General features: G+C 36.2%; 2 protein-coding genes and 1 pseudogene across 3 annotated transcripts; 1 reads left to right on the top strand and 2 right to left on the bottom strand.

The window, feature by feature from the left end:
• Positions 1–678: 678 nt before the first annotated feature.
• On the top strand, positions 679–2,602 carry LOC110770702 (glyoxylate/hydroxypyruvate reductase HPR3 pseudogene; annotated as a pseudogene).
• Positions 2,603–5,422: 2,820 nt separating this feature from the next.
• On the bottom strand, positions 5,423–8,365 carry LOC110770715 (Pentatricopeptide repeat (PPR) superfamily protein). The gene is made up of 3 exons (XM_021974919.2): positions 7,792–8,365; positions 6,868–7,274; positions 5,423–6,381 (listed from the first exon to the last, which is right to left on the bottom strand). The coding sequence occupies exons 1-3, from the start codon at positions 8,206–8,208 to the stop codon at positions 5,655–5,657; spliced, it is 1,551 nt and encodes a 516-aa protein (XP_021830611.1). The 5' UTR covers positions 8,209–8,365; the 3' UTR covers positions 5,423–5,654.
• Positions 8,366–15,376: 7,011 nt separating this feature from the next.
• On the bottom strand, positions 15,377–16,417 carry LOC110770682 (uncharacterized). Of its 2 annotated transcripts, none has more exons than XM_088245156.1 (4): positions 16,270–16,417; positions 16,095–16,165; positions 15,701–15,807; positions 15,377–15,597 (listed from the first exon to the last, which is right to left on the bottom strand). In XM_088245156.1, exons 2-4 carry the CDS (start codon positions 16,098–16,100, stop codon positions 15,522–15,524), a joined length of 189 nt encoding a protein of 62 aa, XP_088101282.1. In that variant the 5' UTR covers positions 16,101–16,165; positions 16,270–16,417; the 3' UTR covers positions 15,377–15,521. The 2 variants fall into 2 exon arrangements, with proteins under 2 accessions (XP_088101282.1, XP_088101281.1); XM_088245155.1 differs by having other exon boundaries at positions 16,095–16,159; positions 16,270–16,416.
• Between the last annotated feature and the right edge of the window lie 1,254 nt (positions 16,418–17,671).

Genomic DNA, 17,671 nt, shown 5'->3' with positions numbered 1-17,671 from the left:
ACTAATAACTTTTAGTATTTTATCCTTTTATAGACATTTTTGTTGGACATAGAGTCTTATTTTCTTTTTGTACCTAAATATTTACATCTTAATTGACTATTTATTTTACATAAATAACCTATAATCATTTTGAATCTCATTTATTATCAATAGAAGTAGAAAATCGTTTTGCCACCTTATTTGATTATTTTATGTTATTTTTGTGTAGTATATTCTATTTAGTTTGTCTTTTTACATACATTTTTGTTGGTCACGGACTCTCATCTTCTTTTTCTTTTCAGTTATTTACATTTTAATAATACTTATTGTTTTACATATTTATCTTAAATGCGTGATTATAACTTTCAGCCTATTAAATGCCATGGCATGATCTATATGCTAAAATTAGAACTCAAAGAATCTGTCCCAAATTAGCATAACATAGCAGCTCAGTTACTATAACTTTCCTCTAATGTAGTCGTACTTAACGAGCAAACTTATCTTACTTAATTCTGATGTTTAAATTTATTGTACTTAATTAATAAAAGATGCAAGAGGCAAACGTAGATTAGGTCAGTTGGTTAGGACGTGAATAGTTGATATTATGTCTTATATTAAAAATTTAAAAACATATGCGAAAAGGTTTATAGATCCAGTAGGTTCACAACACTACTCTTGCACTTGAATCTCTCATCGCCAATGTCGTTGGTACTCGTAAAATGCAAGAGGTTTATAGTTAAAATAGATTCATGCTTGTCTTTTCTCTTATCTACTTCACCTCGTATATTACAAAACAAGTCATTGTGTCTTGAATGGATCACATCAAAGATCATGATTTGTATGTCAACATCATCAGCTATTTCATGAATGATCTTTCAAAATGTAGAGATGCCCAAATTACACCATAGCTTACTGTTATTTGTACCAATGCATTCCTTAAAACCCTAAGAGACTGTTTTGGTGTGCGGGATGAATTTATGAAGAATGAACCTTTCATGTATAATCTCACAAGATGAAAATGGGAGTTGTTCATTTTCATGTTTGGGAACATTGGGGAATGTGGCCCATGAAATGGTAGAGGTTCATTTCCGTGTTTGGGAACATTGGGGAATGTGGTCCATGAAAATGAGACTGTCTCATGTATAATCTCATAAAATGGAAATGGGAGATGTTCATTTCCGTATTTGGGAACATTGGAGAATGTGGTCCATGAAATTCTCCCTTGGAAAGTTCATACCCACAACTCAAGTATTGCATTTCCAAAAATGCAGTTACCAACATGGAAATGATAATTTCCATAATTTCCATAGAATTAGAATCTAAACCACATTTGTCAACACTTACTAATTTCAAGTTATTGGCCCCACCATCATTAGAATTTGATTTGCTCAATAGAAGAGACATCACTTGACAATGTTTGTAATTGGTGCAACTTTGGCGCCCAACTCACACTCTCTAGCTAGTTAGTTAGTTAGTTAATTACAATCTCTCATTCCCTTGCTTCTTAGTATAAAAAGAGAATTTTAGCTTATCTTTACTCCCATACCATCTACAATTTCTAAACTTAATCAAAGATTTGCACAATCAAGAAGCAACATTACAATTTACAGTCTCATTCTTGTTATGTTTCTCTCTAGCTTTGAAACTTTCTTACTGCATGATCTTAATTGCAATTTGTGCTTGTTCTTCTGTATCATAATGTAGTTTTCAATTTCACCATGAGAGTTCTGCAAACGTTTTCTTCAATTTCACCAGCCACTGCAATATTTCTTGCTTACAAGTATGACTCTATAGCCGATAACTGCAACCATTTCACAAAGTTTATGACTGTGTTTTGCTACCAATGACATCATGTTGCTCTGAAGAAAGTAGGCTTTTCTAAACATACTATGATAGGGTTTTATTAACAGGGGGTTCTATTAACAGTTCTTTAATAATTATGTTATACATTCACGTTTGTCGACGGAATATTGAACTACGAAATGATTGAAATCTTCTTCTCTTTAAATCAATTTACCGTGGTTTTGATGATTGGAAATGCCAGATAGGAGGCAAGCGAGTTGGGATTGTCGGATTGGGAAACATTGGCTTAGAAGTTGCCAAAAGACTTGAGGCCTTCGGCTGCAACATCTACAACTCAAGGAAGGCAAAGTCATACGTTTCATACCCTTTCTATTTTGATACATGTGAGCTTGCAGCTAAGAGTGACGCTCTTGTCATTTGTTGTGCATTGACTGCTGAAACCCACCACATGATCAACAAGAAAGTCTTGTCAGCATTGGGAAGAGAGGGTGTGATTGTCAACATAGGACGCGGAGCTATTATCGACAAGAAGGAAATGGTTCAGTAGTGTTTGGTCAAAGAAGAGATTGGAGGTGCTGGTTTGGATGTGTTTGAGAATGAGCCTGAAGTTCCTAAAGAGTTCTTTGCATTGGATAATAGGACCTCTGGAACACAAGATGTGCTTTTTGAAAATAGTGGTAACACATTCTATGTTGTACTGTCACCGCATTATGCTACCCTCACACCAGAATGTTTCATGACTTTGTGTGAACTAGTAGCAGGGAATTTCGAAGCATTCTTCTCCAATAAACCATTGCTTTCGCCGGCTGTGGATAATTAAATGGATTTCTATCTCCGTATCTTTTTGCATAATCTTGCATGCCATTTTGGTTTGTTCCCCATTGGAATGGTTCATACAGAAACCACTCGTAGTGGAGCTTCAGCAAATTCTGTTCTTATTTTTCTTCTGGTAAGGTTCGTGCACTTTTATGAATCAATGCAGGGGACCAAAGAAAAGATCGATGCGATGAATGATGCAATGAGAGAAGACAATTTTGAAGAACTGGTATAGAATTGAGAGTTTTATGATTTGCATCATTGCATGTGGCAGAGGGTGTGGATTTGCTTGCCAAATATAATGATTGCTGAATTTTAACTTAAGATAAGAGGATTTTTTTATATAAAATGCTTTTTGTCCAGCTTCCTTGAGCATTTTGAATATAAGTTCTATTAGCGAAATGCGGTGGTGTTTATCCTTGGAACCCGAACTGGAATTCTGGAAAAAAAATTCGGTGTGGTTTGGTTTGATTTGATTTGGTTTGTCAAAATGGCTAGAGAAACCAGTGTGGTGTCACCGGTTTTTGGTTTTAATTTTTAATTTAGGTTATTTTAAAAAAAAACACATAGAAGAGAAAAAGAGAAAAAAAAGAAGAAAAAAGAAGAGAGAAGTCGGAGAGGGAGGAGAGGAGAGAAAAGGAGAAATATATATATCTATATATAAAGCAAAAGGCAGAGAATGGTGAAACATTCAAAATACCAGAAAATGCCCTTGGTTAATGCAAACATTAAGAATTGAAATTATTAATTAAGTGAGGATAATATGGTAAATTTACACTTTTTCATATTAAAAAAATTTAAATTTAAAATTAAAATAAGATAATTGATCCTCTTTTTATGGAACACAACTACCCATTATCTTTTTTAGTTCTAAAATAAATTTAATTTTTTCTTTTAAAAAGCCTCTCGTAGGCGCGGAAGCGCATGCAGAGAGTCTAGTATAAAGAAAGAAAAGAAAGGTGTATGGATTATACACATAGTCTGAAATATCGATAATATCGACGAAATATCGATGTCAATAATTTCGCTCACACTTCAGCAATATTTTGTCAAAATATCGATGTAAAGGAAAAAAAAACACAAAAGGGATTTGAACCCCCCTCCCATTTTACTCCTCCAACACCTTAACCACCATATCACTTATGTTTTTATGATAATATGCTAAAATATTTATATTTATATGGGTGGCATGTTAACAATGCAAAACTATTTTGGGGATTTATTATTTGATGACTACTTTTCACAGTACACTTACTCTACACATAGAGATGATGAAGTTAGTGAAAAATTTGAACCTCATAGGAATTCTATGTGATACTAAGTCACTCATATATATCACCATGCAATGTATAAAGTGTAAAATATTGTAGTAAATCATTATATATAAATGATTACGGTGTGTTTAATCTTTTTTCATTAATTACTACATATTTTCTACACTCACAGTGTTTGTCAGCTCGCTATATAATCAACTTAAGTTAGTTAAATCCATCATGCAATGCACTTCCTTCTAATTTTTTGTGACAAACTAATAGATAATTGACTAAATAAACATTCTCCAAAGTTTCAATAAAAATTTCCAAGTTTTTCTTACAATTTCCGTGGTTTTTATTCAATTTTTATCGATATCGATAATATTCCGATATTTCCATCGAAATTTCCATGTTTTTGGACTACCGGTATTTCCGATATCATCAATATTTAGACCTTTCTACCAAAAAGAAAGTATATGAGCTCTGAAGTTGGGTTTAGGGGAGTTGGGTTGTATGAGATATTTAAAAAAATAATAATAATTAACCATGAGGTTGGGGGTTCGATCCCCGCCCATGGGAATGGAGCGCATTTCGTGGCCAGCCGTTTACCTCCATTGGGAGAGCTCCCGCGGCGAAAGGGATTAGTCATTGCTGTCGGTGGTGTATACCCTTGGGTCTCACCTAAAAAAATAAAATAATAATAATAATATATATATGCACAATTGGTCTAGTTTGGTGCGGACTAGTTTTTTAAGATGCAAAACCGGAATCAAAATCCAGTTAAACCAGTCCTGTTTAAATTTTTTTTACTTTTGTTAACATTTTGTTAATTTTTTTAGTCAACCCAATTTTGACCAATTTTTCCAATAATATTCGACTATGTTTTTTGGTTTCGATGCCCACCCCTAAGTTATATGATCTCGTTGCATGTCTCCATTTTCTTTCTAGTCACATGGGGAGAGATGGGAGGATATAATGGGGACTTGCGAGGTGCAAAAGTATTTGTAGGATTTTCTCATACTTTTGTTATGAAATACAATCAGTTTGACGATCACAATTATTTTGCAACATTGGAAATGAATATTTTGTGACATTTCAATGGTTTCTTACTTGAAAATTAAAATGAAATCATATATAAAGATAGTTGAAAAGATGTATCATGTCTATATTACACAGTTCATTACTTTTCTAAATCTACATTCTGATACTATGTTCAATATTGAGTGAAAATATTGGAGGAAATTAAATTGATGAATTTTGAGGAAGATTTTCTTCCATTGTTGTTTTCAGCCAATATGTCTCTTGTTTGTAATGGGTGCAACTATGTTTCTTGTTTCAAAATTCTATATGGGCTCAAAGTCGTTGCTACAGTATCAAAATTCTAGTTAGTTAGTTGGTTCAATTACAATCTCTCATTTGCACAGAGCTCCCAAAATTGAAGAAGCTACATTACAAATTACAATTTACATATAGCAACTTTTCATGCTACCAACTCAAGCCAACAAGAAGATGCATTTTCTTTTATTGATTATAAACATACAAGATGTGGTATTATCAAGACAATAAATATGTGCTAAAATTTATAATTATGATTTAATACTAAATAATTAAAAAAAAATCAGTATATGACAACATTGCTGGTCTTGAGCCAGTAATTTATGTCTCGGTCACTTTACAGGTCATGTGACAACATTACTATACCATACTACATCTCATTTATCATCCAAACATGCATGTATACAAATCAGGAATATCTAGGGTAGTAACAGTATAGCTCAGAGATGCATGACCTGCAAAAAGACCTCATCGAAAGTCAGGCTTTTCTCTGTGCAACCAAGTCATCTGACTTCCTTCTGTTGATTCCATAAGTTCACGGAGTTCCTTCACATGGCCAATCATCTTGTTGGCTGAATAAGCTTTAATCATAGTTCTATAAGTAACCTTGTCAGGCCTACATCCTTTCTGCTCCATTATCTCAAGCACCCCCTTCATTTCTGCGAAGCATCCCATCCTCCCATAAGCATCAACCAGACAATTGAAAAAAACAATATCAAGCATCACGTCTGAATTCTCCACAAATCGTAAAACACCATCAATTTTTTCAGGCAAACCTGCTAGCCCATATGCCCTTACGAGTGAGCAAAGTGTGACACAGCTTGGCTTCATCCTCTCTGACCGCATTAGCCTAAACAGATACTCCATTTGTTTTAAATCCCCAGCCCTCCCAAATGCATCTATCACCACATTGTATGTCACGATCGTCCATGAGTAATGGTATTTCTGCATGTATTCCATCACAGCACTCATTTTCTCATAATTCCCAGCTTTTCCATAGGAATCTAGAAGAATGTTGAAAGTCATGATGTTGGCTTGGATACCCGCACTCTGAAACTTCTCAAAACACTTTTCCATTGTTTCTATTTGCCCGCTGTTGCCAAAGGCTCTCAGTATGGAATTCATGGTCCAAACATCAGGCTCACAATCCTGTTCGCTAAGCATTTCCACAAGTGTCGATTCCATCTCTGCAAATCTTTTTGGAAAAAAGACACTGAGAATGAATAATTTCTTCAAAATTGAACAACATATTATGCTGACCATATGATTGACACAAATATCATAGGAACTCTTTTTTTTTTTTTAATATATAAGAAGAAGAAACTTATGAGGTAAAAATGGAAGATCTACTCTTTTATTTCATTAACCAGAAACAAAATGATTATAATGTGGGAAATGATAAGGGTGAAAGGCAGTTACATAGCAGGAGTAATGAAAGTGAAGTTTGAAGTTAATGGTAATGGTTGTGTTCACAACTCCCATGTTTCCATCATTACCCAACCCTTTAAAAGGCATATGATCTAAACAATTGTATGTTCAAAATTCTCTCTAACCCTCTTTGGATTTTACTTGTGAACAAATGCTGCACAGATATAACATTTGATGCAACCTTACATTATGATATTCACAAGAAATTGATGGAGCATTCAAAATGTTGAAAGGGAAGGATATGAGGGAATACTTTTTAGATTTCCCATAGGCATCGATGAGGGTATTATACGTAATGGTGTTGGGTCTTATCCCCTGACTCTCCATATCCGAAAGCAGAGCCTGCACTTTGTCGTATGCAAAAACCTGCAGGCATGATTTTATGAGGATTGAATAAGTATGGACGTCAGGCTGGCAGTCAGGAATATTCTTCATCTGCTCAAGGAGGGAAAATGCTTTGTCAAAGAGGCCGCTCCTACCATAGGCAGATACAAGAGCAGTGTAAGATTCATGGTTGACAGCACAGCCTTCGTCAATCATAGCTTGAAACAGCTCGTGGGCTTTTTCTGGTTGCTTACATTTTCCAAGCATGACGATTAGCTTAACATATAAAGCAGCATTGGGCCGGTACCACTGCTGCTCATGTAGTAGTTCAAAAACCTGAAAACATAAAAGATAAGATGGCCATGAGAGGAGACACTCACAATGTATTAGGCCTATGAACAATTACAATGTTAAATTGAAAAAAAAAATGCTAAATAAATAATTATAAAGGTTGCATCAGAATAAGCTTCTGGGATTTATTTGTTCATTCATCTACCTCTATTAGTGACAACAATCAAAATAATCTTCTGGAACTAACATCAATCTGATGATCCGAGGTTTCTGATAAGCTAAAAATCGAGCCTTTTCTATGCTTTCCTACATTTTCTCAGCAGCCAAACAAAATTCGAGCTGAAGCAAACAGAGTCCAAAGTTGAATAAAACAAAAGGCTAACCAGCAACTAAATTGCTTGAACAAAACACCAAAACACAGTATTTAAAACCTCGGCCTCCCTTCTCTTTCTGCATTTCTAAGCAACCAAACGGAGAACAAGTGCAAACCCAGATAGAAATTCCAAAATCCCAATTCGCCAAAACCCAATTCGAACTAGAAAAAACCCGAAAAAGGACTGACCTTGAGAGCGGACTCCCAACGCAAAGCAGTGATTCTCTCATGGATGGCTTCGAGCACGGTCCTGGGAAGCAGCCTCTTGGAACCTTTCTTCTTCTCGATCAGATCTTTGGTGGCTTCTCTTCGCAGTATGACCGAGATTGCTTTCCGGGAAGCTGTTTTCTTGTTGGTCTCCTCTTTTCTCTCCTTGGCCTCCTTATCTTTCAGCTTCTGAATGTCTAGTATTTTGCTTCGGCTTCTCTGTGTCACTGTTAGTGAGTTTGTTTTGTTTGAGTTGCTATTAGTAGAAGAAGAAGAAGGAGGAGGAGGAAGAGCTTGGGGACTGAGTGTGGTTTGGGACCGTACAGTTACCGGTTTGGTAACCGGTGGCCGGTTAAACGGTGGTGGGGGTGGTTGGGTTGGGCTCGGAAGTGAGGCCATGAATTTGTGTGTTTCTCTATGAGTCGGGTTGGGAGAGAGAGAGTGTGTGAGAGCGCGCTATAATATCGTTGAGAAGGGGAAAACGGCACACAATGAGGCGCCGATTTTTGGGCAAGCGATAGCGGACTGAGATGAGACCGTTGGCCCGTTTGGTTCATGGGAAAGGAGACTTGGGAATGGGAATTCAATTCCTTTCCCATGTTTGGTAAGTCCGGCATGGGAAATGGATGCCTTGCACATGGGAAAGTAGGGGGGAAAGTAATGCCCTTCTCTTAACTTGGGTTTTGGTTTCCCTCCTCATGGGAACGTTTGGGAAAATGAACCAACATTCAATGCACAATTTTCATGACTATTTTGTCCCTATGAACAATTTATAATTACAACGTATCACTAAATGCATTCTTTTTTTTATTTGATTTAATATGGATATAATTGGAAAATTATACAAACTTTGTTTTCCATTCCTACTCAAAACAAACATGGGAAAGGAAACAAAGTGAAATCTCCCGGTTACTTTCCCAACATTACCAAACGTGGGAAAGGAATCTTTCATTCCCATTCCTTGGGAAATGACATGGGAATTGTTTCATGTAAATCTATTAGAGTATTTTTATTGTTTCATTCAAAATCTTGTTTTTATATTTAATGAGTGGTTATTTGTAGATATTAAGTATCTTCCACCAATGGCATGAGGAGGAGGAGGAATAAGTAATGTGTTGCAAGAAAAGAAGATAGAAGAAAGATGAAAATGTGTGCAGCCATGGTCAAGGAAATATGCTCAAGACAACGTGTGGTTCAATGCCAAATGAAAAGAAGAAGCAATCAATTGTATCTATGCTCTAGGACATGCATGCAAGCTTCCATCATTGAAGAAATAAAGAAAGAATGAATAAACAATGAAGGAGAAGTTCAAATTGACTACTTGCAACCAATGAATGCAAAGAAGAATGATGATGCTTGAGTTGTTATCTAGCGACAATTTGAGGAAAGTTGCTGCAGTTTTTATGAGAAGACACGAAGGAAAGTATGGAAATGCATGATAAAGTGTTCAAGTGGAAGAAAGTTTTGAAGAATTTAGATAAGGAGTCATCATCACAATGAATTAATGAAAGGAAGCAACTTGGCAATTGGTTTGATGGCAAGTGGAAGATATATTAAATTCATGAATAGAGGGATTTAATGAATTTAGAGTTGCTCCCATCCTCCTATAAATAGGTGGAGCTACGGCATTGTAAAACTACACCAAGCTCCACCTATTTATAGGAGGATGGGAGCAACTCTAAATTCATTAAATCCCTCTATTCATGAATTTAATATATCTTCCACTTGCCATCAAACCAATTGCCAAGTTGCTTCCTTTCATTAATTCATTGTGATGATGACTCTTTATCTAAATTCTTCAAAACTTTCTTCCACTTGAACACTTTATCATGCATTTTCATACTTTCCTTCGTGTCTTCTCATAAAAACTGCAGCAACTTTCCTCAAATTGTAGCTAGATAACAACTCAAGCATCATCATTCTTCTTTGCATTCATTGGTTGCAAGTAGTCAATTTGAACTTCTCCTTCATTGTTTATTCATTCTTTCTTTATTTCTTCAATGATGGAAGCTTGCATGCATGTCCTAGAGCATAGATACAATTGATTGCTTCTTCTTTTCATTTGGCATTGAACCACACGTTGTCTTGAGCATATTTCCTTGACCATGGCTGCACACATTTTCATCTTTCTTCTATCTTCTTTTCTTGCAACACATTACTTATTCCTCCTCCTCCTCATGCCATTGGTGGAAGACACTTAATATCTACAAATAACCACTCATTAAATATAAAAACAAGATTTGGAATGAAACAATAAAAATACTCTAATAGATTTACATGAAACAAAAGAAAATACTAACAACTATAAATTTAAGGATAAAACTTGTATTAATTTTGTACCTCATCAAATACCCCCAAACCTATATTTTGCTAGTCCTCAAGCAAAAGAAAAGTATGGAAATGCATGATAAAGTATCGTACCACTTGTGCAAAACCCAAGGAAAGGTATCGTATAGTAGTGTAGCTCGGAAGTCCGAGTGTCGTATCCACAGAGAGCAGTGTAAAGAAAATAACAGAGATGAAAAAGAACAAGTGTGATTGAGAGGTAGATTTATGCAAGATTTGATTTAGAGAAAATTTAATTGATTAAAACACTAAGGCATTGGGATTCCACTTTTAACATAAACATGCAACTCTTAATAATTTGATCCACAAAATATTTTTCAATGTAGTTGTTCAAAATAATTAAAGCTCTTTTTAATTTCCTTTAGAAGTATTCTAAGCATAACTTGTACCATTGGCAACAAACTATCAAAAAATAATCTTCATCAAAATTCTATTAATCCTTAGTAATTCTCTTCTCTTTTAAAAGCATGAAAGTTTTTACTACACAATGGGAAAAACATGATTGAACCCATGAAATAGATTATCAAACATTCATCAATTAATTAAAAAGAAAACTACAAATTCCATTTGAACAAATACTACAAAATCACATTAAAGCTTAAGTTTGGATCAAACTAATAAAAATTACACACTTATATTGAAAGCTTTCTCCCTAGCCTTAGCTAGGGAGTTAGTTCCCCATAATAAAATAAAACTTAAAACAGAAATTAAAACTTAGAAAGATGGAGGGAAGAGAGAGAAAGCTCAAGAATTGTGGAGCTTGGTGTAGTTTTACAATGCCGTAGCTCCACCTATTTATAGGAGGATGGGAGCAACTCTAAATTCATTAAATCCCTCTATTCATGAATTTAATATATCTTCCAATTGCCAAGTTGCTTCCTTTCATTAATTCATTGTGATGATGACTCCTTATCTAAATTCTTCAAAATTTTCTTCCACTTGAACACTTTATCATGCATTTCCATACTTTCCTTCGTGTCTTCTCATAAAAACTGCAGCAACTTTCCTCAAATTGTAGCTAGATAACAACTCAAGCATCATCATTCTTCTTTGCATTCATTGGTTGCAAGTAGTCAATTTGAACTTCTCATTCATTGTTTATTCATTCTTTCTTTATTTCTTCAATGATGGAAGCTTGCATGCATGTCCTAGAGCATAGAAACAATTGATTGCTTCTTCTTTTCATTTGGCATTGAACCACACGTTGTCTTGAGCATATTTCCTTGACCATGGCTGCACACATTTTCATCTTTCTTCTATCTTCTTTTCTTGCAACACATTACTTATTCCTCCTCCTCCTCATGCCATTGGTGGAAGACACTTAATATCTACAAATAACCACTCATTAAATATAAAAACAAGATTTGGAATGAAACAATAAAAATACTCTAATAGATTTACATGAAACAAAAGAAAATACTAACAACTATAAATTTAAGGATAAAACTTGTATTAATTTTGTACTCATCAGGGGCCTTGGTGTGAACAAACGACGATATTTTGAACATGTCACTTGAGTAAAAGTTCTTGTGACATGCATGCCGATTGATGAAAATGCCAAATGATTTTTTATTTTTTTAAAAAGTAACTTACCCTCCAGTGAAACTCATTGTTGATTCTTGCATTGGATCACAAATTGTTAGACAAACCCATCTTCATTCTATTATAAGCATGTGAAATTAAACAACTACACTCATTTCATGTTACGTAAACTAAAAATTTTGACACATGCTCGTGAAAAGAAATGAAAATTAAAAACTTAGCTCACTCATCTTCATCGTCGATGAAGGGACATCATTTTTCTCCTTATCTTACGCTATAACTAAGTTACATAACCACCAAAAGCAATATCAAACTCAGTTATTCAAATTATACTCAGTGAAAAGAAACAATAGACTACTAGGAAAAGCATAAATGAAATAACCATGATAACAATAAGCGAAAGGGAAAGAAATAAAGGATGCAAATTTTGTTCAAGACAAGGTAAGAAAGTGAAAAATGAGGGTGATTACCAGACAACCTCTCGACTTGTCCAAGACAAGGTAAGCACTGGCTTTTGCACTGAATAGAAAGCACCTTTTTATTACCCAGATATCAATTGTTTTGGAAATTACATTGTTCGTCGGATTTCTTTACTTTCAGACACAATGTCTTTAGCAAATTTGTTGCAGTACAAAGATGAAGTTCGTAAGTTGCGAGGTGATCTCTATGTGTCACGTTCGAATTTAATGTCTCACGAGAGTAGTAGAGAGATCAGAAGATTCATGATGACCCTTTTGGTTAGAGATGCAGGCAGTGATTCAACTGAAGTTGAGGAAACCTGATTGGGATCCGGTGGGTTGAGACAGAGGGCTGGATGACTCATTGTGGTTGAGTAAGTCAGCAGAGGGCCTGCATTTGGAGACTGACCCTTATTTTGTGAAATATGTAGAATTGCTTGCAGCTGAGAGGAATACCTTGACTCGCTTTGGAATAGCAGAGAGAAATCTTAAAGCTGCACTGGAATCAGCACGTCCAGTCATCGATATTAATGTTTCTTAAAAAATCGTATAGCCGGACGCCTATACTCGGTATTATTAATGTTTCTTAAAATCATAGAGCCGCGTGGCTATACTAGGTTTTAATTTTTTTTAAAGAATAGTATAGTTGCGCGCCTATACTTATTTTGACACGCAGCTGAGCGGGTCCTTTTTTTATTTTTAATAAATAGTATAGCCGATCGGCGATACTCGGTTTTTTATTTTTTATTTTTAAATCGTATAGCTGTTCGGCTATACTGCTTTTGACACTTGGCCGCCTAAACGCTATTCGGGTACTCCTTTTTTAAAATTAGTATAGCCGCGCGGCGACACTCTGCATGTTTCTACAAAATTAGTATAGAGGGTCGGCCATACTGATTTTGACACAGGGCCGCCTAAACGCTATTCGGGCCCTTTATTTATAAATAGTATAGCCGGGCGGCTAAACCCGGCTATATATACTGGAATCAACACGTCCCGTCATCGTTAACAACCTAGCAGAGTTGAATGTGCTAATATCTACTATGAGAGAGCAAGGCTGGAACCTGAAAGCCCGCAGGGTTAGATTTGTTGCTGGTATGGATGCCAAGCTGCAGAAGAGACATAAGAAGGTGGCCATGGAAGCTCTGCTTGTTGTTTGAACATTGAGGAATTGTTTCAGAGATGTTCTACAAACTGGTTGTGGATTTGGAACATAATAGTATGCCAAAATAGATGGTACCTCTTGTGTGTTTGCTTTTCTGTTCTTAATAAGCTTTTTATATATGTTTATACCATATTTGACCAAGCAACTAGAAGCAACTCTAAACAAGGCAAAAGTCCCACATTGAAATATTGCAAGAAGTGAAGACTCTCTCTCACCTATAAAAGGAGACCACTCTCCACTTAGGGAGGGATCCCCAAACTGGGCTTTATCTTTAGTCATGGGCTTCTCACTTCTCACTTCTCACTTCTCACCTTTATATTTGGGCCCAGCCCCTTGTACAAATGTAAATACACATAATAATGAGAATATACTTCTCCGTGGACGTAGTCCATTTATTAAGGGTGAACCACGTATATCTTGTCTTCTGTATATTTATCGTTTGCCCAAATCTTCACACACTTGGTGATGGTCCTCACATTCACCCATCATCCATCATACCTCATCTCTAAATTGGGCTAAAAAGTGCTGAACCATTTTTTAGCATCAACAATATAGTTATCTGATAAGCTGCAACTTTTCATGCTTCTCAGCTTAATTGCCTTTGGTAAGCTTTTTATAGGATAGGAAGTTGATTACTTAATTGCCTTTGGTAAGCTTTTCATGCTTCTCAGCTTAATTACACGTCTATTGATTAATTTAATAGAATCATGAGAATTACACTCATATAAATTGTCATATCTCCTCACCAATTATTAATGTGTCATTAATTATTTTTATTTATTTTGGCTAAAATTCACATTTCTCTGTTTCCTTCAGCAAGTTAGATGTATGGTATATTAATTGTGCGTCTCATGTCAATGTATAATACTTTCAAAATGTAGACATGCCCAAATTACACCATAGCTTTAGTGTTATTTGTGTTAATACTTTCCTTAAGACCCTAAAGCCCCATTTGATGTGCGTAATGAGTTTCTTGTGAATGAAATTCCCATGTTTAATCACATGAGATGGAATGGAAGATGTTCATTTTCATATTTAGAAGATTGCTGAGAAATAAGGTCCAAGAAATGTCCCTTTCTCTCATTCTTAGAGCACTTCCAAAGGTGCGCCAATGCTAGGGCAAGAGGGGGGCCCAAGAAGAAAAGGAGGTTCCAGTGGGCCTTTTTGGCCCAGGCTGGGTGTGGGCTCCACAAGCCTAGGCTGGCCCTCAGGCAAAACCAACCCTTGCAATAGCCTGGGTTTGCTGACGTCAGCGATGATGACAATGACATCAGCAACCAAAAAAAATTTAAAAAATTTAAAATAAATACTTAGTCATATTTTTCACTTCCCTGCACCAAAACTCTATACAAATTCTTCTCCTCATATCTCATGTGAATAGTAGTTACCATGACAACGGGTGGAAACACACATTGCTTTTTGCAAGGACAGCCACTATTCATGTGAATAGTATTTGCCCTAGTCTCCCCCCCGGGGGCCTTTACCATGACAAATAGGTGGAGTTGCTCTTACATTTGGTTGTGAAGTATTAGGAATCTAAAAATACCCTTTATTTTTTTATTTAAAACTACTAACGAAAACTGGCATTTAAAAATTTCGAATATGGATAATTTAGTTTTAAAAAAGTGTATTAAATGTTTTTCCAACTGGGGGAAAAAAATTGCCAAGGGTAAGAAATTCCCCCCAACATGGGAAGTTCATACTCCCGACTCATGTATTGCATTTCCAAGAGTGCACGACTCAAGTATTGCATTTCCAAGAGTGCACTTACCAAGATGACATGACATGAGGAGAAATCCTCAAGGGTTTATCTGCACAGCAATCTACATTGGTTTGGTGGGAGATGCGGGCAGACAAGTGGTGTGATATCTAATTTAGATATGGGGACCATGAATTTGTGTGGTTGTGACTGAGTAAGAAAGCGAGATTGAGATTCTTGATTGATGCTAGAAAGATTACCAGTAAATTGCATATCACATAAACAGTCAATTGCTAGATTACCAGGCATAAAGTTGAAAGCTTTCAGAATCGAACAATACACAGCACAATGCCAATATGCCAACCAAGACAAACACTTTCAATTAGATTGTTCATCTCAATATTCTCAAAGACTCAAACGGACTCAATATTCAATTAGATTGCTAACCACACAATTACATTACACACTCCCATTTCATCTAAACCCTAATCTTCAACCCAAGTCAATTTTTACCGCCGCTGACCCCTCCCGCCTGAGCAGCCTTCTTTGCCGCCTTTTCTTGCACCGCTTTGGCGTCCCTAAACAGAAATTTAGCAAAAAATTGAAAAACACCCCAATTCAGAGTTGAATCACAAACAAGGGAATTGAAAATGAAAGGCTTGAGATTGAGAGAATTCATACCTTTGGCGGCGTTGTTCGGGGGTTAATCCATCGTTTTTGGGCTGCTTGGATTTCCCGCCAGACCTGGCCTGAGCCCTTTCACGGTCTCGCTCTCTCTGGCTTCCGCGTTCGCTTCAGTTAAGCCAAACAAACATACAAGCATCACAAATAAAACCACTCTCTTCTTCCCCTCTCAAACATTGATCTAATTTACACAATAACTCGTTTGGTTGCCGAGAAAACGCGCTTCAAAACATCAATTTCAATACTTTAACAACAAAAATCAGAGATCCAGAGCAAAAGATCTGATCTTTGGTGATTTTCATCGCGTTTCTCGGCAACCTAACAAGGCAAAATAGTTAAGACTGAGAAAAATTAATACAGGGAAAAAACAGATCCGAATTGCAAGGATATGGGACATTATTGAATTGTGCGAGTGAAGCTGAAACAGCCAAACAAGATCACAAACACAATAAACCCCTGCAACTTCACACAGTCAAAGCAAGCAACGATCAATAAGCGATTTCGTTGAATCAAAACCAGAGATTTCGAGACGAGAAAGATCAAAGAAATGGAAATTTTGAAAAAACCTGATCTATGCGCTGAGCTCGAAGACAGCGAGAGACTGAAGAAGCCTTGGTTTGACGTCGCGTACGAGGAGAGCTGATGACTTAAAAGGACGAGCTGTTGCGAACCAAACAATCTATGGAAGTCTCGAGAAGCCGCGGTTTTTCTAATTTCCACAATAAATTAAATTTTTTAGTAGAGTGCTTATCTGGCATTTCTTTTCTTCTTTTCTTTTTCTTGGCAATTTTTATTTGGGCTGCATTTTTATGGGCCTCACATGATGACCTACAAGGCAGGCCAGATCAACTTTCAATTTGAACTTACTTTTTATTTCATTTGAGAAATCCTACATGAACCCAAAAGTAAGATTGGTACATTTATGATTTAAAATATTTTTACGAGTGTAAGGGCTTATAGTTGAAGTGGTTGTGAGCATTCGTCTTTGTATGTGAAGTTGTATGTTCAATTTCCTCTTACTTCAATCCAATAACATGCACTCTTGCACTTGAGATTGCGTGTTCGATTCTTTCTTCGCCCATTTACTTTTATTTAAAATATAAAATGTGCTTTAATAACATGAACTATAAAATATATGTTTGTCACATCCCGGATCGCTCTGCCGTAGCACGATTTTGTCCGCTTTGGGCCCCCCTGCTCTTACGGTTTTGTTTCTGGGAACTCACGAGCAACTTCCTAGTGGGTCACCCATCCTGGGATTGCTCTAGCCCAAACTCACTTAACTTCAGAGTTCCCATGAAATCTGAAGCCAGTGAGCTCCCAAAAGGCCTCGTTCTAGATGGAGGTGGGCATGTACATATAAGGCACATCACCCCCTCTTCGTTAGTCGATGTGAGATGTTACAATGTTAGCTTCTCCCACCATCACCCCTTCCATCTTGCCGCCCTACCGGCGGCTTTCTTCTCCCGACTTCGGTGGTTCCCTTTCTTCCCACTCCGGCTACTTCTCCCTCTCTCATCAACACTATCATCTTTCTCTCTCTCTTTTTTCTTTTATTAGTCCTCCTTTCAAGAAGGAAAATGATGTTGGTAGGCCATGTCTTTAATTTTCATTCTTTTATATAGTGACTGAGTATTTAAAGCAGTAGTGGTCACTGCTCACCCATGTGAAGTCATCAATTGCAGATAAAGAGAAATTAAATATCAACCTACCTATATTAAAAATGTATATTTGCATCCTATAGATTAAGATGGCTGCAAGTCTTCTTTTAATTCTGTTTAGACATTATTTGTGTTCATGAGGTGATGGGCGGGTGGAACTAATAATTCTGTTTTGTTTGTAACTTGGTAGTCGTTATCTCTTAATTCATAACAATATTACAACCTCAACCCACTCTCACCTTCGAAACAAATTCCCACCTAAAACTTCCAAACAACCGTATTAGATTAGTAGCATTAATTATTTTTT

The sequence above is a fragment of the Prunus avium genome, chromosome 8, assembly GCF_965620075.1.
Source record: "Prunus avium chromosome 8, drPruAviu1.hap1.1, whole genome shotgun sequence".
Lineage (NCBI taxonomy): Eukaryota > Viridiplantae > Streptophyta > Magnoliopsida > Rosales > Rosaceae > Prunus > Prunus avium.
The sequence above is the reverse complement of the archived record's forward strand: the minus strand, read 5'-3'. Positions and strand labels throughout refer to the sequence as shown.